Source organism: Branchiostoma floridae, chromosome 18 (assembly GCF_000003815.2).
Source record: "Branchiostoma floridae strain S238N-H82 chromosome 18, Bfl_VNyyK, whole genome shotgun sequence".
Taxonomy (NCBI): domain Eukaryota; kingdom Metazoa; phylum Chordata; class Leptocardii; order Amphioxiformes; family Branchiostomatidae; genus Branchiostoma; species Branchiostoma floridae.
The window spans coordinates 330858-356419 of NC_049996.1; the positions used below are offsets into that span (position 1 = coordinate 330858).

At 40.5% G+C, this 25562-nt stretch overlaps 1 protein-coding gene across 1 annotated transcript in view; it reads left to right on the plus strand.

Annotated features, from left to right (window-relative positions):
- Positions 1 to 24548, plus strand: part of LOC118405562 (DNA-directed RNA polymerase III subunit RPC1-like) — a gene marked incomplete in the record, with an annotated part of 40809 nt that extends 16261 nt beyond the window's left edge. Inside the window, 23 exon segments of the mRNA XM_035805098.1 lie at positions 48 to 245; positions 1734 to 1869; positions 2623 to 2735; positions 3310 to 3534; positions 4757 to 4868; positions 5116 to 5229; positions 5836 to 5993; positions 6425 to 6580; positions 7415 to 7536; positions 8030 to 8094; positions 8895 to 9014; positions 9994 to 10089; positions 13741 to 13892; positions 14744 to 14830; positions 15150 to 15215; positions 15591 to 15707; positions 17344 to 17455; positions 18013 to 18085; positions 19534 to 19633; positions 20671 to 20739; positions 21884 to 22017; positions 23800 to 23867; positions 24043 to 24548. Coding sequence (XP_035660991.1) covers positions 48 to 245; positions 1734 to 1869; positions 2623 to 2735; positions 3310 to 3534; positions 4757 to 4868; positions 5116 to 5229; positions 5836 to 5993; positions 6425 to 6580; positions 7415 to 7536; positions 8030 to 8094; positions 8895 to 9014; positions 9994 to 10089; positions 13741 to 13892; positions 14744 to 14830; positions 15150 to 15215; positions 15591 to 15707; positions 17344 to 17455; positions 18013 to 18085; positions 19534 to 19633; positions 20671 to 20739; positions 21884 to 22017; positions 23800 to 23867; positions 24043 to 24053 — 2604 coding nt within the window.
- Positions 24549 to 25562: the final 1014 nt, after the last annotated feature.

Consider the following 25562-nt stretch of genomic DNA (forward strand, 5'->3'; position numbering starts at 1 on the left):
AAATATCTGTCCACATAACAGTTTGTTATGATTATTGTAACCTACAGGTGAAGTCCAACTTGGTGACTCCGCGGAACGGTGAACCGTTGATCGCGGCCATCCAGGACTTTATCACGGGCTCGTACCTCCTGACGCAGAAGGACACCATGTTCGACCGCGCCAAGGCGTGTCAGATCATCGCCTCCATGCTGTCCGGAGGAGACAGAACGGAACGGATCGACCTACCACCTCCTGCTATAATGAAAGTAAGTCAGGCTTTTAGATAGGATTTTATTAAAGGGGGTCCAAATTTCTTGGTGAGTTGATGGCATGCGGCCATCGGCAAACAAGCCCCTTGAATTGAACTCTGGACTTTACCGTAATTATTTCCAAGTTTTCCATTAAGTTTATGTATTTTGTATTTAACTTGCACACCTTTTTGTATTCTAGTCTACATTGTCATTGTCCCTGCATAATGTCATAGTCTGCATAGACTGATGGACAGTAGTGTGGTAAGTGATATAGGCCCAAGTCTTGCAGGGAGGTCTGGGGGCATCCACCTTCCATGGTACAGAGTTTGGGAGAATATTAAGTTAAAATGGTGCATTCTAAGCTATCTTGAGGGGCAAACGTACTGTCAGAGAGATCACAGTAGAAGACTGACTACAAATACCTAGTGGCATCCCTGGTCAATCTGAATTCCATGCTTGTCAGAGGATCTGCTCTCCAGTGTAAGGGCATCTAGTGCGTCCTTGTTATTTTAAGAAAAGCGTGTCCAAATGACACCTTGACGCATGCCTGGCTTAAAGCCTGAAGTAAGCACAGCATTCGGTTCCTTTGATTCTGTCTTCTTATCAAATTCAAATACTTTATGAAGAGGAAGGTCTAAACAACTGTGAAGTGCAAACACAAATGACTGACATTGCAACTAACCAAAAATGTTCTTTTGAGAAGCAAACTGTCCTTTTTATCATTCTAATTACATACAGTTGCAAGTTTTTGTAATGTTTGCTTTTCTGCTTTGGGTTTAAGTTGAGAACCAGATTCCAAACTGGCTGCTATATTTACTTTGATGTCACAAGCAGAAATTAACCTGATTACCTGGCGACAGGAATCAAGAATTTGAAATATAATTTTTGAGATTCAATTTTCAATAACATTAGGAGGGTGACTATATTTTGTTGTCATTGAATAACATTGTTATGGCTGATTGTGCAGTAATTAGGGCTGGGTACCGGTACAGAAAATTCAAGTCCAGGTCCGGTTCAGGTCCAGAGGATCAGGTCCAGGTCCGGACCTGAACCTGGACCTGATTCAGTATGACTCATACCAATGGTCCATTTTACTACAAAGAAAATCTGTTGGTGGAGTATTAGACTTACGCTGATGTTTTAAAATCCTACCACGCTAACTGCACCTGTGCGATTGACTGTAAAACGTGGTAGAAATTACTATAAACTCTACTCTACTTCACTGTTGTTATTTTCTTCCACCTGCAAGCGCCAAAACGTGTGAATGCCTGATGAAATAATCTGTTAATTTTCCAATCGGCCCAACATCCGGTCCACCTGATTTTTTCAGGTCCGGTTTTTCTGGACCGGTCCAATAGGAAAAACCGGTTTTGTACTGGTACGCTGTACCGATACCCAGCCCTAGCAGTAATCATTAAATGTTGAATTTTGGTGACTTAAGCACTCTTAAGACATCTTGTGATATTTTGAGATATCTGTTTAATCCTGTCTGTTGTTTCTTAGCCCATGTGCCTGTGGACAGGGAAGCAGATCTTCAGTCTCATCCTCAAGCCCAACAAGACGTCTCCGATCAGGTGTAACCTCAAGGCCAAGACTAAGTCTTACACCAAGGGGGAGGATCTCAGCACTAACGACTCTTGTAAGTGCTCAAAATTCCTTCTTGGTAATACAGTTACTGGTGCACTTAACCTAAAAAAGCTAAAGCTAAAGTTGCCATGCATCACATTGTGATGTGTAGGCCCGGCACCCATCTCCATTTTTAAGCCCTGGGGTCACACATATATAAGTCACTACAGCAGGGGGCCAGTCCACCGGTAGTCAAGTGTTTTTAGCTTCCATATTCTTTCTCTTTGCAGAGAAAGAAGTATGTACCATTTTTAAGAGTCTTTGGTATGAACCAGCTACAACATCCAGTCTTCCTTGGTGGTCTCCCATCCAAGTACTGTCTGGACTGCACGTTGCTTAACTTCCGAGATCAAGGAATCGGGTGTACCAACGCGCCACTGCCGTAGCTTATCCTAGCATGACACAAAACACTGGTAGGATCTTGCCAATGACCGATTCAGATAGAGATGCCCACTGTCCAGGTGGCTAAAATCAAGGGAAGTAAAACTGATGCACAGAAAAGCAGATCCGAAGAAAAGAACTCTGCAATAGACCTGAGTCAGCCTACAGACTTGTGGCAGAAACTGTCATTCTTGTGTAGGACTGTTTGGCTAGAGCCAAAGCTGTAGGAATGACATATTAATGTAGGATTTTTCCAAGTTTTGCGTAGTTTTCACATCATATTTCTACAGGCAAGATTTTACTTTTAAGTTAGTTTCTTAATTAAGATGTTGGCAATATTTTAATAATTTCATTTTTTGTTAACGTTGTTGTTCCATTTTTCCAGTTGTGATAATCCGTTCAGGAGAGTTACTGTGTGGTGCTATGGACAAAGCCATGCTGGGATCTGGCTCCAAAAACAACATCTTCTACATACTACTCAGAGACTATGGAGAGGAGGTAAGATTTGAATATTATGTTATTGATATCATTTTCTAAATATCTTGTTCTAAATATTTTTGATACTGATGAAATTAACTCTGTCTCTGGTTGTTTCTGCATGTATGCTGAGCTCTTTTTTTTACCAATATCTTGTGACCTACATGTATTAGTACCCACCTCCAAGTCATAATTTAAAGCGGTGTTCCAGCTTCAAAATTTCGAATTGCACACTGCACTACCTGGGTTTAATATTAAGTTGTGCTAAGCAAAATGTGGTTGCATCTGCAAGTGTGCAGGTGGGTATTTCAAGCACTGCATGTGATCATTGACTGTCATTGTCAATCAATTGATTTTGCATTACTGTAAATGCATTTAAGTTCGCGGGGATTTAATTTCGCGGTAGCGGGAAAAAGGACTTTTTGCGGTGGTTTCAATTTCGTGGTAACACCATAGACTGCAGTCTAATACTATAATAGAAACATGTTCTCGGTGGTTTTAAGTTGACCACTTCACCGTGAAAACCGCGAACATTAATCCACCGCGAACATTTCTGCATTTACAGAATTTCAAATTTTTGCATATTTTTTCCCAGGCTGCTGCCACAGCGATGAGTCGCCTGGCCCGTATCTGCCCGTTCTTCCTCAGTAACCGCGGCTTCTCTATCGGTATCGGAGACGTCACCCCCGGGGAGGGTCTGCTCACCGCGAAGAAGAACCTCCTGGACACGGGCTACGGGAACTGTGACTCCTTCATCCGAGAACTGGAGGAGGGGAAACTACAGAGTCAACCCGGATGTACTCCGGAGCAAACCCTAGAGGTAAAAATTTTTTACTTATTTTTTTGTTTTTTTGTTTTTGGTTTGCTCTATCTTGCCTAATTTGCATCTTTTTTTTCTGGATATTTATTCTCCTGTGTTGCTTTACAACTGAAGATATGTTTCTAGTCTGCCTTTTGCATCTAATTTGAGATGTATGGAGTTGAACCGTATTTATATTTAATGAGACCTGCAAATGGTTAGATTTTGGGCCCCGTGCTGCTTGTGGCGGTATTGCAGCGGTTTTGATATCTCAAGCTTGGGACATGCTATGGTCGTGGTTGTTAAGCGATATACCTCTTGTTATTTAAGTCTGAGTAATTTCAAAGCAACAAGTAGCTAAGATAAGATAGAGTTAGCTAAGATTAGAAAAAAAAAGAATCAGTTACCATTTGATTTGATGCAATATATTTTCTGCAATATTATCTACCAATACCTGCAATTGTCATTTCAGTGCAAAAATCTATTACATAACATTCTTACCTTTGCAACGGTTATATTTGGGGAAAATTGCAACTTGGATGTCTCTTGTGTTTCTGTGAAAATGACATATCTAGAATGCCTGCAGGATTATCTAGATATTTTTTGTCGATAGGTGTTGACATTTGACCTAGTTTTGTGGCTATTTATGTTCTGGTACACATGCATGCACCACTCCTGCTATTCTAGCCCGCTAACACATGCTAGAGAGGTGTTTGTTTTAAAGTGGCTGCAACACTCTGACCACATGTACGGTCACCGTCTGACCATGCCCCAAACATGTGATACATAGCTACCACTGACCATCCTCTGGCCATGTGCTGGCCACTTGCCATACAGCATACAGCCCTTAGCTATTCTTTCAGTATCTCGTAATACAATATCATCTTTTATCTGATTATTCCATCATCTTAGAGGGTTGGGGTTGGATGAATCATGATGGTGTATAGGCTGTCTGAACTATTATTTTTAGCATCTCATAGTCTACTTTGTACATACTGAAGCATCAGTTAGAAATGTCTGTATCCCCTGTTAATATTTATCTGCCACTTTGGAGTTCTCTATTGCAGCACCCCCAGGTATACATGTACATGCACTAGTACACAGTGCATTTTACTTGGGGACATTTCATTGGAGTTTTATGAAGAAGCATTTTTGGGGGTGAGCGATATGTATACATGTACGTCCTTGTAGAATTATGTTTGTTGATGTTTTCATGACAGTTTTTTATGTTGTCTTTTTCTAGGCTGTTATACTGAAGGAGCTGTCGGTTATCCGAGACCATGCAGGAAAGGCCTGTCTGACAGAGTTACATAAGAGCAACAGCCCACTCACCATGGCTGTATGTGGGTCAAAAGGTACAGTGTAATCAAACCTCTTGGCTATTTCATAGCCACAGATGCAGTTTTCCAGAGAACTGCTAGGGGGCAGTATTACACAAGAGTCAACTTCACTCAGCATAAGCAAAAGCAAAAGCAGCAATCTCTGAGTGGCTGTTCATCACCGTTGTTTGTGGGTCAAAAGGTTTACAAAACCAAGAAGTCGATGTTCAATTTCTTACAATTTCTTTTGCTACTTTTTTTGTTCAAATTTTGCTTTTTCCAGGTTCGTTCATCAACATCTCCCAGATGATCGCATGTGTGGGACAGCAAGCTATCTCAGGACAGAGGGTTCCTAACGGGTTTGAGGATAGGGCACTCCCACACTTCAAACGTTACTGTAAGTTCATGCAAGATATTGGTTCTCCTTTATCATAGAATGTTGTGTTCATTGTTGTTTAAATATTGTTTCCCAACGGAAAACATAATAATTGATGTTTTTCTGGTGTGCCCTTCTCTCTTCTTTCTTCTTCTGTCAGAACCAATCAGAGCTCAGAAATGCCAGTGACATCAAAATATTGCCTGTATCAAAACAAATAAATAAATAAGATAAAAATATCAGCTCTTACAGCAAATATGAACAAATTTTGGTGTTAGGTTTTCCTGCACATGCAAGCTAGAAATTGGAAATGAATATTAGAAATGTGTATACAGAAGAAAAAGCAAAAGTCTTCTAACAGTTTCGCAAAAAATGAATAGGAAAATCAAGTACTTTGTAGATGTTGGCTCCTTGAGTATTACTCTTCTAGATCTCCAGTTTCTTGGTGTTGAATTTGAAAATGATTTAGAAACTCTCTACCTATGCAAATATTTGTACATTTGTATTATGTAAAAAAAATGTTTTGAAATTGGTAATGGCATTTTCTGTCTTTGCCAATAAAGAAGTTTCCCGAATTTCCAGAATTTTAAACAGTGCAGCTAAGAGTATTTTTTTTCTAATTTTCAGCCAAGGAACCAGAAGCAAAGGGTTTTGTGGAGAACAGTTTCTACTCGGGACTGACTCCGACTGAGTTCTTCTTCCACACCATGGGAGGCAGGGAAGGTCTGGTGGACACGGCTGTCAAAACTGCCGAGACTGGATACATGCAGAGGAGACTGGTCAAGGTTTGGGGCTTAAGTGTCTCCATTGTGTGTTTGCTACAACTGTTAGTCTTTTGCATTACTAGTCTTATTACTAAAAGCTGTAGGTTAGTATGATAAAAGAAGTTGGAAGCACACAGCATTAATACTTACTAAAACAGGCATGATAGGTTGTAATACTGAGTGGCAGACTTATGCCATTACATGTAAGATAAAAATTTAATCCATTAGATAATGCATGGCACAAGAGCTTTGAAAAGATTGAGATATGTAGGTCCGTCAGAAAACAATTGTTATAGAATAAGGAAAAAGGATGAATGGAAAGCAAGATGTCACTTTAAGTTGATTTAATTGCCTTTGGAATAGAATCATGTTCATCCTAACTTTTGTTCAAAATGTGCATATTTGTGATGTTTCCAAAATTAAACTTGCATATTTGTGCTGATGTCCTGCAGTCCCTAGAGGACCTGTGTTCCCACTATGACCTGATGGTGAGGAACTCCATGGGTGAGATCATACAGTTCATGTACGGGGGAGACGGACTGGACCCAGCCGCCATGGAGGGGAAGGACACACCCGTGGACTTTCAACGGGTCCTGGACCACATCAGGGTAAGGACAAATATTTAGAAGACTGTATCCTACTTTTAGAAATGGCTTGCACCATTGTAAAAAAATAGTCACTAAACCTATGGTTGGTGATGCAAAAGAGGAAGTTATGGAAGAGGCGTGTATATTAGCTGTGAACTTCTTCAGGATTATACTTGTTGATGTTGACACATGGATGGTGGTTAACTACTGTAAATGCAGAAATGTTCGCGGTGGATTAATGTTCGCGGTTTTCGCAGTGACCACTTCACCGCGAACTTAAAACCACCGCGAACATTTTTCTATTATGGTATTAGACTGCAATTTATTGTGTTACCGTGAAATTAAATCCACCGCGAAAAGTCCTTTTTTCCGCTACCGCGAAATTAAATCCCCGCGAACTTAAATGCATTTACAGTACTTTGTGTGTTGTTGCAGTAGAAAGGATGCCATCCCAAACGTGACTGAGCTTCTATCCCTCCTCATTACAGACAAGCTCAGTCACGTTTGGGACAGCATCCTTACCAAAGTGGCAACATTGTAGCTGCAATGCAAAGTATGGTCAATCAGCCCTGAGGAAGATGGTAGATGACCACTAAGATGCTAGCCTGACGTCCAAACCTATTATAGGTACCAAGTCTCTTCGTCCTATCTCACAAATAGAGAACAAAGAGTCTCAACAGCAATAGTAGATTTGGATACCAGGCTACAAAATACTGGTTGAGGGTTAAGAATTTTGTTATCCAAACCTTACGAAACTATTCACGTTTCAGTATTTTGAGTATAGCTGGAAAAATAACACTAGATTTTGCTTTAGGAAAAAATTTCTTTAATCACTTTGTTTGATTATCTCCACAGGCGGTTCACAGATGTGATGGGGAACCGGTTCTGACCAGTCCGGAGCTGGTCAAGACTACAGCCAAGATGGTGGACAGTCCTGAGTTCATGAGCGTCAGCGAAGAGTACAGAAAGGAGATCAAGTAAACAACAATAATAAACATTATCCACAGAACTTTACCTCTGTGATGAAATCATGTATTATGCCAACACATTTCTGAGTCTAAAATGCCTCATAATTAGAAGTGTTGGGAGTAGGTCTAAGTGTCGTACTTTTTAACCGTTATGTTACATTCAAATTGACATCTGTCGTCCAACTTTTAGGACTTGTCTGGTTTTGTGCCCTGTACTGTTTTGTGTCTTAAGTAATGATTTCTTCTTCTTTCTTGTTGTGTTTTTGTGTCCTTCCTCTCTCCCTGTATCCTGTGTATCTCATCTCTAGTAAGCATTTCTGCAAGGCCATCAAGTAAGACATCATTGTATATTTCCAAAAAGTGATCCTTTTACATTATACCAGATACAAATGTACCTACTTTTAAAGTAAAAATAGAAAGAGATTTTTTACAATACTCATATGGGTTAATAATAATGAAATTTGGAATAATCATAGTCATGAATGATTTGTTTGTGTTCCAGGGATTTTGTAGCTGCGATTGCAGCAAGGGTAGAAACAACCCATGAGAAATACAAGATCACCACAGGTACACAATGCAAGCAACATGTCGCATGTAAAACCTACTATAAAAGCAAGAAATTTTGAAGCTGGCATTTTAAGACACTGTTAAGTAGTATACAGTACTGTAAGAATACCAGAGCATTATATCTACTGTATACAAACATGAAAGCTTCTTGGAAACATTCCCATCTCCATGTGCAAATTTTTAATTTCTATGTCTTTACAGTCCAGGCAGTGAAGACTAAATAGCGGACCCAATATAAGAAGCAAATACAGTAGAAGCTGCTTAATTCCACATTTGCCAGCGTAATTCATTCAATAGTCCGTGTGGTGCAACAGTACGAGGTTATCCAGCTGGACCGCACTTCTTCAGGATTTTGAGATTCCGTGCGATTAACCGAAGTGTGCGATCTTCCGTTGTGCAATTACTGTAAATGCATTTAAGTTCGCGGGGATGTAATTTTGCGGTAGCGGGAAAAAGGACTTTTCGTGGTGGTTTTAATTTCGCGGTAACGCCATAGACTGCAGTTAAATACCATTATAGAAAAATGTTCGCAGTGGTTTTAAGTTCGCGGTGAAGTGGTCACCGCGAAAACCGCGAACATTAATCCACCGCAAACATTTCTGCATTTACAGTGACTGGCTTCTACTGTACTCCTAAGGAAAATTCCCTCACTTCGTTTACAAAGTTCTGCGTCTTTACCACTAGGTCTAGAGAGTGAGAACTGTAACTGATTGAATATGAGAAGCAAGGGTTGCAAATGCTGCCAAGGAACATTCTCTCATCTATTTACATTGTTATGATTTTTGTGTCTTTACCACTAGGCCCAGGGAGTAGCACCCAGCCCCCTGTCCTGCTCCAGTTAGAGAGGATCACTCCCACTCAGCTGAAACAGTTCTTAATCATGGTCAGGGACAAGTACCTCAGGGCCAAGATAGAACCAGGTAGGTACAATAATAACAAATCTATAGTATTCAGTGGGTGTTCCTGTGGACAGGTGTGTTCACAATTATGCACATACAGGGCTCGAAATACCCCCTTCATATGCAGGTTAGTGCAGGTAAAATTGGAGCTGTGCAGGTATTTCTGGTGTCTACCTGCACCTAACCTGCACTGGTCCATGTAATGGGTTTTATACATAAATGTCCTATAATGTAGGTGTATGTGGATTGTTATTAGTTGCATTGGCTGTAACCACCTATAGTGTATAAAAGAAAAAATAGCAATGGTTCCTGAACAATTTTAATATGATCCATACTTCCTAATATCAGAGTGGTGCAGGTAAAATTTGTCTGGTGCAGGTAATTTTCAATGTTACCTGCACCAGTGCAGGTATGCAAAAAAAGGATTTCGAGCCGACATATGTACATGTATGTATATTTATGTGCATAGATCTGTGTGTCTGTGTATGTATGGACTGTGTGTATGGACTGAGTTCTGCACCAAGGACAGGTTTATTTGTTGGTATGTCTGTGAGACAGTGTGTTTGTGGATAGTGTTCAGCACCTAGGATAGAAGTGTTTACATGATGTGTGTGCATGTATGTATGTAATACGTATGCATGTATGGATAGTATTCAGCACCAAGAACAGGTGTGCTTGTAGTAAACGCCAAGGAAAGGTGTGTTTGTTGGTATGTGTGTGTGCTTGTGTGTGTAGAGATTGTTTATTTTAGGAAAGGTTGTATGTGTCTGACCGTGTTAATGTGTGTGTGGATAGTGTTCAGCACCAAGGACAGGTGTTTTTGTGTTTGGGAGTGTGTGCAAAATTTTTATTGAATTATAGCTGTTAATAAAACTACACATATGAAATAATATACTTATTGCATATTATACAGGTTAGCAGTAGTAGGTAGTTGATCTTGTTCTAACAAATAGTTTTGGAGTGTCTTACCTTCAAAAATGCCTTCCTTTTTCATTCGCAGGTACTGCAGTTGGAGCTGTGTGTGCCCAGAGTATAGGAGAACCTGGGACACAGATGACTCTCAAAACCTTCCATTTTGCTGGAGTTGCCTCTATGAATATCCTTTTAACATATGTGAACTCTTGTTGATATAGCTTTATTATATAGTGGACACATGTATAGTAATGTATTGAAGACTTTCTTGGGAAAGTTTTCAATGTTTGCATCAGTTACTGTTACAATCCTGGCTACCTTGAATCAGGCCTAGGAAAAAAAATGTTTTGTTTCCTGTTTCCCGACCGACCCTAGAAAAGCTGCCGACCCTAGACTTTTTTTTTGGGTGGGCGGGACACAAATTTCTCGATCTGACACTTGAGTGTAGAATTGATTCACACATCATTGTAGAATCAGTTTTTGGACATGTTCTGCTAATTCTTGGTGCAGTAGAAAAAGTCAAAACAACACTTTTACGTCATAGATCACAGCCAACTGGCCAGAAAATAAGTTCAGGAGCTAAAATTTGTAGCTGAAGTTAATATAAATCTTACCCTAAACACGCTAGCACATGGTCTCCAAGACGCCGAACTTTCTGTTGAAAATTGGCAACACAGCAGAAAAATGACTGGTTCATTGTGGCAGTATTACCCATTAAAATGTCATGTGCGGCTTTGTTTCAATTCTGGTATTAGTTTTCAAGTCCCAAAACCACTTAAAAGGCATAAAATTGCCATGAAAAACAGCATACAGCAGCGCTAGTGTTTACGGCAGCCATTTTGGAAATAGACAGAAACTGGCAGCACATTTGTTTCACATACTAAGGGTTTTAAATCATTGATACAATTAGCATATAAAAAGTATGAATCTATAGAAAGAGTTAAGAATAAAATACAATTAATGTTGTATTGCAAATTATTAAGATCTTTGTTGTATTTTTTTCATTCAAATGTTTTTCTTTGGGGCTAAAAATACACTTCGAATTTTGTCCTCGAATGTGATACTAAGTATGTGCACATACCATTTTAGCAAGGGCACATATAGTCTAATACCATTACCAAATAATACATCAGCAGGTATCAAGGAGGTTAAAAAGACCTTTTTTTTTAACCTCCATGCTGGTATTATAAATGGTTACTTGCCTCAAACAATTGGAGCTAGAGATTTTAGAGAAAAACTTTGGGGCGGGTGGTGGTGGGGGATTATTGGAATTTAGGGACCGTACGGCATTTAGCGAGGGGGGAGGGCCGGTTGCCAGGGGGGGGAGGGCCTAGCAAAAAAATATTTTGCCAGGGGGAGGGCCCAGCAAAAAAAAATTGACTTGGGGGGAGGGCCAAGCAAAAAAAAAAAAATTGCTTGGTCTACCAGCAAAATTTGTCCCTTAAAATCCAAGAAACAGCGTTTCAGAGGGTCAGGATTTCAAAATTTTTCTGGACCTTCGCAAGGGATCGCCCAAGGTTGGCGCTCGGGACACAGTGAAAATGCGAAAGGGGAGGGGGCGGGGCTTATGCATCGCCCTCGAAAACCTTTTTCACTTACAGAAATGTTATCAAACTCTAGATTAGTCTGCCAGCAAAAATTACCCCTGTCCTATTGCCCTCAAAATGTAAGAAATTGCGTTTCAGAGCTCGAGGGTAAAGATTTGCAAATTTCCCTGGATCTAGTTTGACGTGACCGGCCTCGCGCCTTTGGTGGCCGACATCGTGATAATGTGTTCGGGGGGATTTGATTTTGTATTTCTAAATTGAAATGCCATTAAAGTTAGCTTTGTTTGCCAGCAAAATATTTCCCTCAAACTGCAGGAAACAGCTTTTAAGAGGGTCAAGATTTCAAAATTTCCCCGGACCTACCTTGCGATTCTTCGTGCCTTTGGCGCCAGACATGGTGTTCAAAACGTCGTTCGCAAAAACTTGAAACCCTCGTATTTTTTTTCATAGAAATGTCGTAGTAAACAGAAAATTTTCCCCTAAAAAGCAATGCACGAAATCGTGACAAAAAAGCGTGTCATTTTTAAAAGATCTCCGGCAAGTCAGCGTTCTCGCGCCCGCCGGCGGCTAGAGAGATCGGTCTACCCCGCCGTGGGAAAATCAGCGTCATGCGTCGGCGCCCCCCTCCCCACTACAGTTTTGGTTAGTCGAATCGTGTTGTTGTTTTGGTTTTCATTTTTCCCCCGATTTACCGTAAGTTATTACCACCACAGAACCAGGAAAAAGTTAAAAATACAATGTAACGTTATATGTACATGTTCATTGAAAATGGTTTCCGTCAAGCCGCTCCGGGCCGCCCGCGAGCTTGCAATACGTAAACTAAAGGGGCGGGGCACGCGCCGCTTCGTGGCGCAAATCTACTAGAAATCCAGATACAAATGCTTTTTAGGTGTTGTTTTGATATCAAAACAATGAAATAGCTGCTATAAAGCAAATATTTATGCCTCCATCAAGCAGATATTTATCCCTCTATTATTAAGCAAATAGTTTGAGCCATTCTGTTTTCCTTTTTTTTACTAGGGGCGAGAGATCCGCTTTGCGATGAAAATCATGAAAAAGTAGGACGCAAAGCACATTTCCAAATGGGAGCGCATGTTTTAAAAGTTGGCGTCTTGAAAATTTTTTCAAAGTTGATACATGTAGGAGGGGGGAGGGCCTAGCAAAAAAATATTTTGCCAGGGGGAGGGCCTAGCAAAAAAATTTTTACCTGGGGGGAGGGCCTAGCAAAAAATTTTGCCCCTCTGGCGACCGGCCCTCCCCCCTCACTAAACGCCGTACGGTCCCTTAGCTGAGTGAAATACTTTTGATGAGTGAAATGCTTTAGAAAGTTTATTACATTCCCTGTTAACAAATGCACAGTTTTTTTTTAATTGTTTTATGTTAGAGAAAAAAAATTCAGGTTACAGATGGAAAATTGTATCACAGGCTTACATTTTTCTGCATGAGAATTTTGTACTGCACATTTTTGTACATTATAAAATTTTCATTAAGTAAAATTTCCAGCGCAAATTTTTCCAGCGTGCGCAAATCCTCCCCGCACAGAAAACCCGTTCCCATCTACATCCTACTGTACTATAAGACCTTTTTTATATATGTGGCAGAGATGAATTGTGTTATCCACCTACTAGTACCTGCTCGTACCATCTTTCCCAGAACCAACAGATGAAGCTTTTGAGCAAGCAAGATGACATCAGAAGCATAGAGTTTATGTAACAAAATTATCGATAAATATGTACATGGATCAACAACCACAACACTGTCCCAGCTTATCAAATAATGCTTTTTGTAAATGTGGTGCCACTGTGCCAGGTACCATGTTCATTGTGATGTCGTGAAACTGTACTGCATCACTAAGAGTTGGCCAAAGTCTACAAAGTCAAAAAAAAAAAAAAAGATGATCCCTACCTACTGACCCTAATTTTTTCAGGACTGAAACAGGAAACACAACATTTTTTTTCCTAGGCCTCAGCATACTGCAGTACCTTTGTCAGATGCTAGATGTCATTCATGAAGGTAAAGTGCCAGACCTCAGGCTGAACACAAAGCATTATGCCTTGTTTTCTGATAGCCAGTAGTGCAATGTGACCTTACTTTTACTCTTACTTATTTTTAGAATCATATCATAGTATAGACATTTAAAAGGCATGCAGCAATATGAAAGAAAACATTTTGATTTAAGATTTTCTGTGTCAGTTTCTTCTTACAGAATCTATGTTAGTTCTGTCTAAAATGAAGTAGCACCAGAAAGTGACAAAGTCTTTGTATTAAGCTCCTTAACCATGTTGCACATATCACCTTGGGTGTTCCCAGAATTAAGGAGATCATCAATGCGTCTAAGAACATCAGTACCCCCATCATCACTGCACAGCTGGAGGACGATACCAGCGCAGAGTTCGCTCGCAGGGTCAAGGGTCGCATTGAGAAGTCCCTACTGGGAGAGGTTTGTATTATGATTGTTTTTTCATATTATGTTATTTTTTTGTGGTTTTGAATAGTTGAGGGGGTAGGCTAAAGATTGATATCTCACAAGTTCAATTATTGGCAAGACGTTGTGTCCTTGGGAATGTTGGCCAGAGGTTTTGAGAAGGTTATGCCAAGCACATAAGAGAACCCTTCACACTTATTGAAAAGAATACAGGTTTATCCCTATGTTGATGAATCCACCTTTTTTTTTTTTTTTACTCAATAGTCACCACGTAACAAGGCCTGAAGGCCACTCAAGGTTACGGGTTGCATGATTGGAACTGTAACAGCAACTCTTCGCCCTAGGTCAGAAACATCATGATTGCGACCAGCCCAATTGCTCACTATGAGTGAGGACTAACTGACCCAATAGGCGAAGCAGGGGTTACGAGGGCTGCTCGGGAGATTCCCTACCCCTATTTTGACCGGAATGGTTTGATCCGCTCGGGTGGATGTTCGCACATGTGGCGGGTTCTTTAACGTGCATAGGGTATGGCTCTCCCCATACACAGGACCTCCATTTAACGTCCTATCCGAGGGACGACTCATTTTTCACTTGAGTAAAGTGAGGAAAGTCGTGTAAAGTGCCTTTCCCAAGGGCACAAGACCGGCAACACGGCAGGCGGATTCGAACCGGCGACCTCTCGGTCACGGGCCGAATACACTACCACTGTGCTACGCGGCCGACTTTGCAGTTCGGTTTTTACACAGCTTCTATAATTAGTTATTACATTACATACAACTGGTCTGTTGATGCCAAACAGTAAGAATCTTAGACCTATGTGAATGTAAATGTAAAGTGTGTAATTTCTGTGCAACATGTTATAGGTAACAGAGTACATGGAGGAGGTATACCTACCAGATGACTGTTTCCTTCTCATCAAACTACATATGGACAGAATAAAGCTACTCAAGGTAAGAGGATAACTTTGTGTTTCTTCCAATTGTTTCTTAATATTTAGATATTTTTCTGTCCTCTCAATGTCCTCTCATTGACAGAGCAATGATCCATCTGAAGGACAGATACAGTAGAGACCATGTCCCATGCTAGTTTCTGTTAGAATAAAAAAAAATTTGCAACCAGAAATGTATTTGATGCCCTTTAATCTAATGTACATATCACATGAAGTTTTGTGTTTTGGCTACCTGGTGCCTTTGACTTTTAATGGGAAGTAGCACTAAGTCTTAAACATGCACTACAGAAATACAACAACTATGTTCTTTGTGTTTTCAGCTGGAGGTATCTGCAGACACCATACGTTACTCCATCTGTACATCCAAGCTGAGAATTAAGCCTGCGGTAGGTACAATGTACATTCTATGAAGTAATGGTCTAAACACATACGTACAATCACATACAACAGATACAGATAGTATTGATATACATTGTATTCATTTTGTTAACTCTTGCCCGAAGGCTAATTGCAAGGGGATACGTGCACATACAGGTATGTATGAAAAATGTAATACAAAAAAGTGCAACAAATATCCTGTAGGTCTATATGATGTTTCTATGTACATCACTGATTATGTGTGTTGTGTATTGCAGAACATAGTTGTCCATGGTGAGTCCATCCTATGTGTGACTCCTAGTGAATGTTGTGTGTTACAGAACATAGTTGTCCATGGTGAGTCTATCCTATGTGTGACTCCTAGTGAATGTTGTGTGTTACAGAACATAGTTGTCCATGGTGAGTCTATCCTATGTGTGACTCCCAGTGAAACTGCCCAGAGCACCATGTACTACAACATGCAGAAACTCAAGGAGACTCTACCTAAAGTGGTCATCAAGGTAAGGATTCCACAGTTACTATGGCAACTGTAAAGGTGATACAACGTGTAAAATATTGCCAATGGTCATTATGTATTTCGTATGATTCTTCTGAATTCATGACTCAAGTGATGACAATATTAGAATTTTTTATTCAAACACTTTGTGCATTTAATGTATTTGTGTGTCTAGCCTGTCATATAATAGCTTCCTTTGAATCTGATATTTTACCGACTGTACTTTGTCTAGTACATGAATGTAATGCATTTACTCCAAATTTATGGAGTTTGAACTTGATATGTGCACTCGAACATAGCAACTGAACACCAATGTTGGGTATTTTCACACGAAGGAAATTGTACCAGGGTTTTAATGGTTTATCCAAGAAGTCTTGGTGTTGAGGAGTGGGCCGTGAGGGTGATCCAGGCCATGTACGCAAATGCCAGGAGCCGTGTGCGAGTGAACGGACAGTACAGCGAGGAGTTCGGCGTTGGTGTTGGCGTTCACCAGGGATCTGTCCTCAGTCCCCTGCTGTTCATCCTCGTTTTGGAAGCTCTGTCTCGTGAATTCCGCACTGGAGTCCCCTGGGAGCTCCTGTACGCAGACGACCTGGTAATCATCGCAGACACCCTGGAAGAATGCATCGCTAGACTGAAGGCATGGAAGTCGGGCATTGAACGCAAAGGCCTGCGGGTTAACATGGGGAAGACAAAGATCATGATTTCTGGTCAAGGACTGAACAAACTGAAGGAAACTGGATCTTTCCCGTGTGCTGTATGCCGTTCCGGGGTGGGTGCTAACTCCATCCAGTGTACAGTTTGTAACTTCTGGGTCCACAAGAGATGCTGTGGCATAAGAGGGAGTCTGCTAGCTGTGCAGAACTACACATGTCCGCGGTGTCGAGGGGAAGCTAGGCCACTGGATGGCCGCCCTACAACACAAGTCACTGTGGATGAAGTGGTCTTGGACGTGGAAGCCAGCTTTTGTTACCTTGGGGACATGCTCTGTGCTGGTGGCGGATGTGAGCTTGCAGTCACCACCAGATCCTGCGTTGCCTGGGGTAAATTCAAGAAGCTCCTGCCCATCCTTACTTCCAGGCACCTACCCTTCAAAACCCGTGGCAAGGTGTTTGACTGCTGTGTACGTGCGGCCATGCTTCATGGGAGTGAAACCTGGGCTCCTACCACCTCGGATCTACAGCGGTTGCGCCGCAATGACCGTGCCACGATCAGATGGATTTGTGGCGTCAAACCCCGGGATGAGACCCCTTCATCTAGCTTACTTGATAAACTTGGTATTCTGGACATCATCTCAGTGCTGCAGTCCCGCCGTCTTAGATGGTTTGGGCACGTTGAAAGATCTAGTGACTGCATCAATAAGATCACCAAACTGAAAGTATCTGGCAACAGAGGTCGTGGTAGACCTAGGAAAACCTGGAGGGACTGTGTCAGCAGGGACTTGAAGGAGTGCGGTCTGACAGGGGTCGACCCACTGGACAGAGCCAAATGGAAGCGGAGTGTGAAGACTGGCCGACTGCTGCCTACCCCTGCGTCAGGGAACCCAGCAGCAGTATAATCTAACCATGGATAGTGAGTGAGTGTGAGTGATCCAATTGATTTCACTCTTTGTTTGTTTGTTTGTTTGTTGTTTACCCCAGGGAATAGACTCGGTGTCCCGAGCTGTGATCCACCTGGATGAAAAGGGAGGGCAGCAGCAGTACAAACTACTGGTGGAGGGGGACAACCTTAGGGCTGTCATCGCTACTCCAGGTACTCAGGTCTACACTGGTTAACTTCAGTAGACTGTTATACATGTACATGTGGGAGGGGGACAACCTTAGGGCTGTCATCGCTACTCCAGGTACTCAGGTCTACACTGGTTAACTACAATTCTGTGTTATGTTATAAACATGAACATGTGGAGGGGGACAACCTTAGGGCTGTCATCGCTACTCCAGGTACTGTAAATGCATTTAAGTTCTCGGGGATTTAATTTCGCGGTAGCGGGAAAAAGGACTTTTCGCGGTGGTTTTAATTTTGCGCTAACACGATAGACTGCAATCTAATACCATATTAGAAAATGTTCGCGGTGGTTTTAAGTTCGCGGTGAAGTGGTCACCGCAAAAACCGGGAACATTAATCCACCGCGAACATTTCTGCATTTACAGTATATCATTGTTCATTGCCATATACTTGTGATTGGCAGTTTGAATTTTTTTTTCATCCGCATAAAGCTTTTGTCACATTTTGTATAGGATTCACATTGAACAAATTGAATGCACATTCAGTATGTTATTGATGGAAACCTTAAATTGTGTTTCCCATAGGTGTAAAGGGAACGAAGACAACATCTAACAACACCTTTGATGTAGAGAAAACACTGGGCATTGAAGCAGCCAGGTAAGCATAAATCAACGTCATGTACATGTAATCTACTTGAAGATAGACCTCTCTCTGTAAATTCTTTCAGAACATAAATGATATATGCTTCCATATTCTGAAGAACTCACACATGTGTATATTTAGCAACTGTATGTGGTTCTCCTGTCGATTGGACAGATGAGGAGGCAGACAGACTTTTTGCCTGTTTGCCTGACCTGCAGATGACTTTTTTTTATGGTGAAGGAGGGGTGTGCAATTCCTTCTCCACCCTCTCGTCTACTGGAGCACTGAGTTTCACAGGGGCAACTGTATGCAACGTGTGAGGCGGCTCCAGCAGATGCAGCTTTGTTGTTTGGAGTATCCGTCTCCTAGGAGGACTTCCAACCAAGGATGCAAGGGGTTCCTCCTACCCCCAACTCGTGTGCCATGGCGGATGCCGCTCATGCCCGAACATGCCCCTAAGGCCTGTCTCGGCCACATAGCCCCACCAAGGCCACACAACGCCACTAGCCGCAGCTAGATACTCATTTACACCTGAGTTAAGTGAGGGAAGTCGTGTAAAGTGCCTTTCCTAAGGGCACACGATCAGTGACACGGAAGCTGGATTCGAACCCGCAACCTCTCGGTCTCGAGCCGCAAATGCTGCCACTGCTCCGGGCGGTCCCACAACTGTACAGAGATGCTAAATCATACGGAATGGATACTGTTAATGTTTGATGAAATGTTTCCCCTACATAATGGGAAAAGTTCCCTGCCTGATTTATATAATATAGTTTATCTTTTAGTTATGGAAAAGGTAGGAAAAAAAAAAGTGTTATCGCCTTTAAGTTAACATAGACCATTATAAGAAAATATCAGTTTATACCTCATTAATTTTACCTTGTTCAGAGAATATACATAGTGCAGTATTCCTGTGAATGATTAGGAGATATGTCAGTGACAACTGTGTAATATATGCTCATGTGTTTTGCTATTTCTTAATAAACTTCAAAACCGATAACTGTAGACAAATGTAGAAAACAGAAAGCCTTGTCTCCTTTGCAAACTTTCCACAATATCCAACTTTACCACCATGACGTTTTGAAAGGCCGCGCTAAAATGTACATTCATTTGTAAGTTAAGTTAAAGTTAAACCCTTCCTGCGCCAAGGGCAGTGCCCATTTCTGGCGCATAGGGCGGTGCCCATCTGTTTCATTAGCCCTGGGCCACACACAACGCAATCACTACAGCAGGGGGCTAGTCCACTGGTAGTGGTGTGTGTTCAACTTCCATACTCTTTCCCGAATGCTGAGTGCTAAGCAGAGAAAGCAGCATGTACCATTTTTATAGTCTTTGGTATGACTCGGCCGGGGATCGAACTCACGACCTTCCGAGTGCAAGGCGAACACTCTACCCACTAGGCCATTGCACCGGCTCGTCTATCTAAAAGTTGAATGTTTTATGTTGTGTTTTCCTACCGTTTCCAGGGTGACCATTATGAATGAGATCACCTACACCATGTCCAGTCATGGCATGAGTATTGACATCAGACATGTCATGCTGCTAGCAGACCTCATGACTTACAAGGTACGTGTAGGACATATATAAATTTCTAGAAAAAAGATACATTGTATTTTGCTCCTTGTATGATCATACCAGATTTACTTGGTATAGTTTAGGTAAAGGTTTGTCTTTGCAATTCAGGATCTTGTATCTTCTTTTACCTATAAAATCATTCTCTTACATGTATGTGTGCTCCAGTATTTAGAGTGGATGTATTGTATATCTAATTGCAAGGAATTCTTATACAAACAATTGTTTAAAGGGACATAATGTAAAATTAAAGTCACTGTTTTCGGTCATTTCTCTACATAATGAGTTGAGTCTACCTTATTACACTGCACAGCAATATTTACAACGTATGACTACGACTTTGTTGAGCCGTGAGGATGTCTTGAAATATGCGCACTTCCTTCCGCCGCTTGAGTTGTCCGCCATTTTATTCAACTCGCCGGCGAGCCAAAGTGCGCTTTAGAACGCGTTCGGTGGTTCGCTCGAATCATTACTGAAGTTTGTTGAAAGTCCCCGCTAAGCTCCGAAGATCTGCGACCGCAACGGTCGATTCGGAAATCTACGGCCGGCTTACTTCCGGTAGGCTACCCGGAAGTAAGTGAATTTGGTCGCGGCTTACCTTGACATTGTTAATAAGCACTAGAAATGTGATAAAATGACGCAGATAAATTAGAAATAAGTTGCAAATGTCAATCTGAATGGAGATTTTTAAGTTCAGAACATTTGAAATTTTGGCACCATATTTCTACATTATGTCCCTTTAGTGCAGTCCGCCCTTTTGATGACCATCTGTCACCTTCCTCAGGGCAATAGCACAGGCAATAGCACCAATAAGTCAGCTTATAAATAAAGCACTGCAGAGAACATTGTAATCAAGTTACATTACCAACCTGATGAAACTATTCACAGAGATATAGTAGTTTTGATTCAGTGTTGTGATATTTTGTGTAGGATGAAAACATATTTAGGACAATGAATAATGATACTACATGTGCAGACAATGTGTTGAATGTACGAAACTAGAAATATGATTGTGTGTTATGTTTCTTTAGGGAGAAGTTCTGGGAATCACAAGATTTGGGCTGGCAAAGATGAAGGAAAGTGTGCTGATGCTGGCTTCAGTAAGTTGCAAAACAGTCAAATACATTCAGCTGTCCAAATACCCCCCTCACATGTAGCAAAAATTGATCAGACGACGAGTCTGCGAGCTCTAAATTACGAGGAGGCATGACCCTGACGGGAAGGGGGCAACTCTGCCATTTCTTCGTTGGCATCAGGGTCATGCCTCCTCGTAATTTAGAGCTCGCAGACTAGTCATCCAATCGATTTTTGCTACATGTGAGGTGGATATAAGTAAGCCTTACATCCTAGTCTTATGCAGCTTGTACTTACCAAATGGAACTGGTATGTTACTCCTACAGGTACAAATGTAGTTTTCTAGTTTTGCCAGTAACCCTAGTTCACCCTATTCCGCGGGGTAACCTATATCCGTTGTTTTTAAGATGGGGTATTCAGAGATATCAGTATGTAGCTTCAAATTTGAAAAGTTCAAAATGCTCACAGTTTGAAACAACCGTCCGTTAATTTGATATCGCTGAATACCCTGCTTAAAAAAGCAACGAATATAGGTTATCAACGGATAAAGGTGAACTAGCGTTAAATCAGTTATGTGGGAGTGAATTGACCTTGCAGTCCTGTCTTTTTAACCTGGAGATATCCTTGCTGTACAAAGCTGGTATGTTATGCCCACGGGTATTTGAACAGTCAAGGAAGTGAATCAGTTTTGTGTGAGTGAATTGATCTTACTGTTCCGTCTTTTGGAACTAATTTACCTACGTTATTAAACTGGAGGTATGTTATGCCTAAGGGCAGTTTCCCAGATATGCAAATGAATTCATTTTGTGTGAGTAAATCAACCTTACTAGTTACAGTCCTGTCTTTTGTAGCTTGTAACGCTGGTTCACCTTTATAGGAGGGTAACCTTTATTCATTGTTTGTAAGAAAAAACGTATTTAGCGATATGGAGTCGACGGACGGTGGATTGAAATTGGAACATTTTGAAAAATTACAAATTTGAAACCACTGTCAGCACTCAGTAGACTTAATACTCCTAAAGGTGCTGTTTTAAAGACAACGGATAAAGGTCACCCCACGGATAAAGGTGAACTAGCGTTAAATACTGGCAATGTACCACCAGTTATGCAAAATAAATAAACAACAAATTGATGTTTCCTGAATGTGTCACTGTTGTTGTTTATTTCACAGTTTGAGAAGACAGCAGACCACCTGTTTGACGCATCTTACCACGGACAGGAGGACGCCATCTGTGGTGTGAGTGAGTGTATCATCCTGGGTATACCCATGAACATTGGGACAGGGCTCTTCAAACTACTGCACAAATATCCTTTTTATTATACTTATGCCAGGAGCTTTAGATTTTAGTAAGGCATTATTTATTTGTCTAACTTAAATCCATTTAATGTACTGTAAATGCAGAAATGTGAATGGCAGTTTTTGCAAGGCAGTCTTACCGCAAACATAAACTACAGCAAACATTTTCCCATTACAGTATGTGACTATAGTGTATGGCACTACCATATAGAGAGATATCCAACTCAGAAGTTTATAATTGCAGGGCTCTTGAAAACTCACAGAGACCAGTAATGACAGTAAATTGAGCTTGCAGAGTGGCACATACCGGAAACTACAATTTCTATAAATGTCCAAAGAACTCTTAGCCTATTCAAGGGCTTTTTTCTTATTGTAGACTGAGTGCTGAAGACCAGTTTCTCTTACAACAGCCAAAATAACTCTGAAAGCTAAGAGCACTCACAAGTATTCTTTTTGTTATACTTTAACTTGGAACTTTGGATTTCAATTCAGGCATTACATTCAAAACCCAGCAAACTGTCGTTCTAGCAAACTGGAACACAAGAATCAATGCTGTCTTACTTGTACTGGGAACTTTGGGCTTGATTTTAAGTTGAAAATGTATGTTTGTTTATCTTTCTTACAGCTTGAAATACAAGGCTTTTCCTTAGAGTATACTTAATGCAGGTCAAGTGTAGTGTCAATGACCTTGTTGGTTTTGCCAATGGATACCATATTGAAAGGCCATGGGTTCAATTATTGTCTGCTGAGACAGACATTGTGTTCTTGGGAAAGTCACTTCCCAGGACTCAATGAACCCTAGACTTTGTGCCCTTAGGAAATGCAATTGAAACCACTCACTGCACTCAAGCATTATTGGGTACCAGTTAAAAGGATTAGGACAGGGATGGGCTACACCTTCCAACACTGTGCCCAAGACACAAAATAACTCAAGACCCATGGCTTCAAAAAGGCATTGGAACATGTGTTTACCTTAAAATGTTATTAAGTGCTGCTCACTCATACTCAATGTGTGTTGGTACATTTGTACATGGATATCTGTGGTAGTACCGTTACCATGCAGGGCTCGAAATACTGGGTGCATGTGCACCCAGGTGCACCCAAAATTGGAACTGTGCACCCAATTTTTTTCAATAGGTGCACCCTGTGCACCCAAATATTTTATTAGCTTTATGTATGTAAAGATATCAAGTATACTAGTATACATCATATTCTTGACATCTAAGTGTTAGAAAGATAATAAAAATGTCTGTCATGGTAGTTGTTTAAGAATTTGAAAGCTTGTAACTAAGTTTTGTTATTAGGTTTTTACTTAAATTTAAGTGGTGCACCCAAAAATTTATTGGTGCACCCAATTTTTTAAGCTGGGTGCGCCAGTGCACCTAATCCCAAAAATGAATTTCGAGCCCTGCCATACATGCATGCATTGTATAATGTTTACTACATTGTAGGTATATCTTTCAAATTGGTACATGCATGTATGTATGTGGTTCTGTGCATATGTACATTTTGTAGGTATTCTGTAGTACATACATGTATGAAGGCAGGGCATGTATAATGTTGGTATTTCTGTGGTACATGTGGCATGTATGTAGTTTTATATGTGGTACATGCATTATGTGTATCTATTAGATTTATCTGTGGTACATGCATTGTTGACATTGTATGTAGGTAGGTTTACATGTATCTGTGGTACATGCATATAATGCATTTTACATGTACTAGGTATATCTGTGGTTCATCCAAACATTCCAATCTTGATCTTGACTTTCCTTAACCTGAGTTTTTACAGCAGAGAAAGACACTGCCCCTGCCAGTAGGAAACTGTTGTTCGACGTACCAACTTTCCACGTGCCAGGTGGTATTACATTAATAACTTAATATTTACCTGATGATTACCTTTCGACTTTTTGATAGGTGAAAGTATGTAATATCATTTATGTGGTGAACTGAGAGCTTTTACCATTTGTTTGTTTGTTTTATCTGATCACAAGTGACAGAATTTTGATGTATGTTTTTTATCTCTTTTCTAGGTGTTTCCTAAAGGTCATCTCCTTGCAATTGCTGGATATTCGCTAATTGATGACAACTTACAATACTTGGGTACAACATGCCTTTAGTCTTGCCAGGCTTTTAAGGACAGATTCTCAATTTGTTTCTCTCAAAAAAGTTTATTAACATCAGCTTGGCAGTCCTGCAATGTAAATGTGGCGAAAACCTGTAGAAGTCTACAATAAGTTAAGTACATTAAAGGCTGCTAAACTAATGATAACATTAACCATCATTATTTATAATTATTTACTTTGAGTTTGTGCAATTTGAGTAGTAAACTTTAAGATAGAAAGTTTACAAAAGTTACTGGAGGAATATACAGTTTCTTTGAAAAGAAGAAACATTAAAAAGTAGCAAAATGTGCTCCAAACTGCAGAAATCCTTACACCACAGAAAGTACAGTGAATCAAGGGTTGTGAAGTAACGTTATTTTTCTACATCTATCTGTTAAATGCTGAAACTAAAGTAATAAAGAGACATCAACTTATTTCAAGTATCTGTTCTCCATTCATCCAGTAGTATATATCATTATTAAGTCTTTCCAGCTGCCTTGCATATGACAATGAAAACTTGAAACTAAACTGACCAACACAAAATGATACAAAATTAGAATTCACCCTATACATCTTTTTTTAAATATATAATATACTTGCAGTGTGTCGTTTTTGGATTGGCATATTATGTTTATATTTGTGTGGCTTTTTTTCAATCAGAATTAAGAAATTCTGTCATATGCATTAAGTCTCAATCAAAGGCCAGATTTACAGGAGGAAAATATGACAACAGCGGATGATGAATCCTTGTGATTGTATAATGACTTGTTGCTGTGTGTAAGTCAGCCCAAAGTTCAGTACAATCAGCATTTACGAGGGTGAGTCAGAAAGTAATGCAAGTGGTTTCATAACAGAGTCGTTCTTTGATCGAATGAGTTGAAATTTGGCACAAAGGTTAAGACATATGTTCTCTTGAGATTGAAATATCAAAATTTGTTGCTCATTATTTTATGAGCGACTGAGCTGCTTTCAAGGTGACCACACCCTTGGTATCCCGTCAGAAGAAAAGAGAGGTCCAATTAACGTGCAATTAAGAATATCCCTAAACCAATGTTTGCTATTGTAGGAGACTAAGCCTGCACATGTAATAAGCTGCATTTCTCTATAAGGCACACGCTTAATTTTAACTCTGAAATCTGAGCAGTTTTTCTTTTTTCGTTGCTGGTGTAGAGTGAGGTATACGCGGTCTTCAGGGTCATGAGATCTGCGGTGTTATTATTAAAACGTTCTGTAGCCTTTTTTCCATTAACAAAGAGAAATGAAACTTAGCACACTTTTTGGCCTTTAAACAGTTAATAACTGTGTAAAGTTTCGTTTCTTTTGGTTAATGGAAAAGTAGTGTTTTAACCAAGAACTCACGAATTCGTGTATAAATCCAACAGCTCTATAACACAACTTACTGCATCCTAGCAGCTGTAAATAAAGAACCATTACGAGTTTAGAGATGA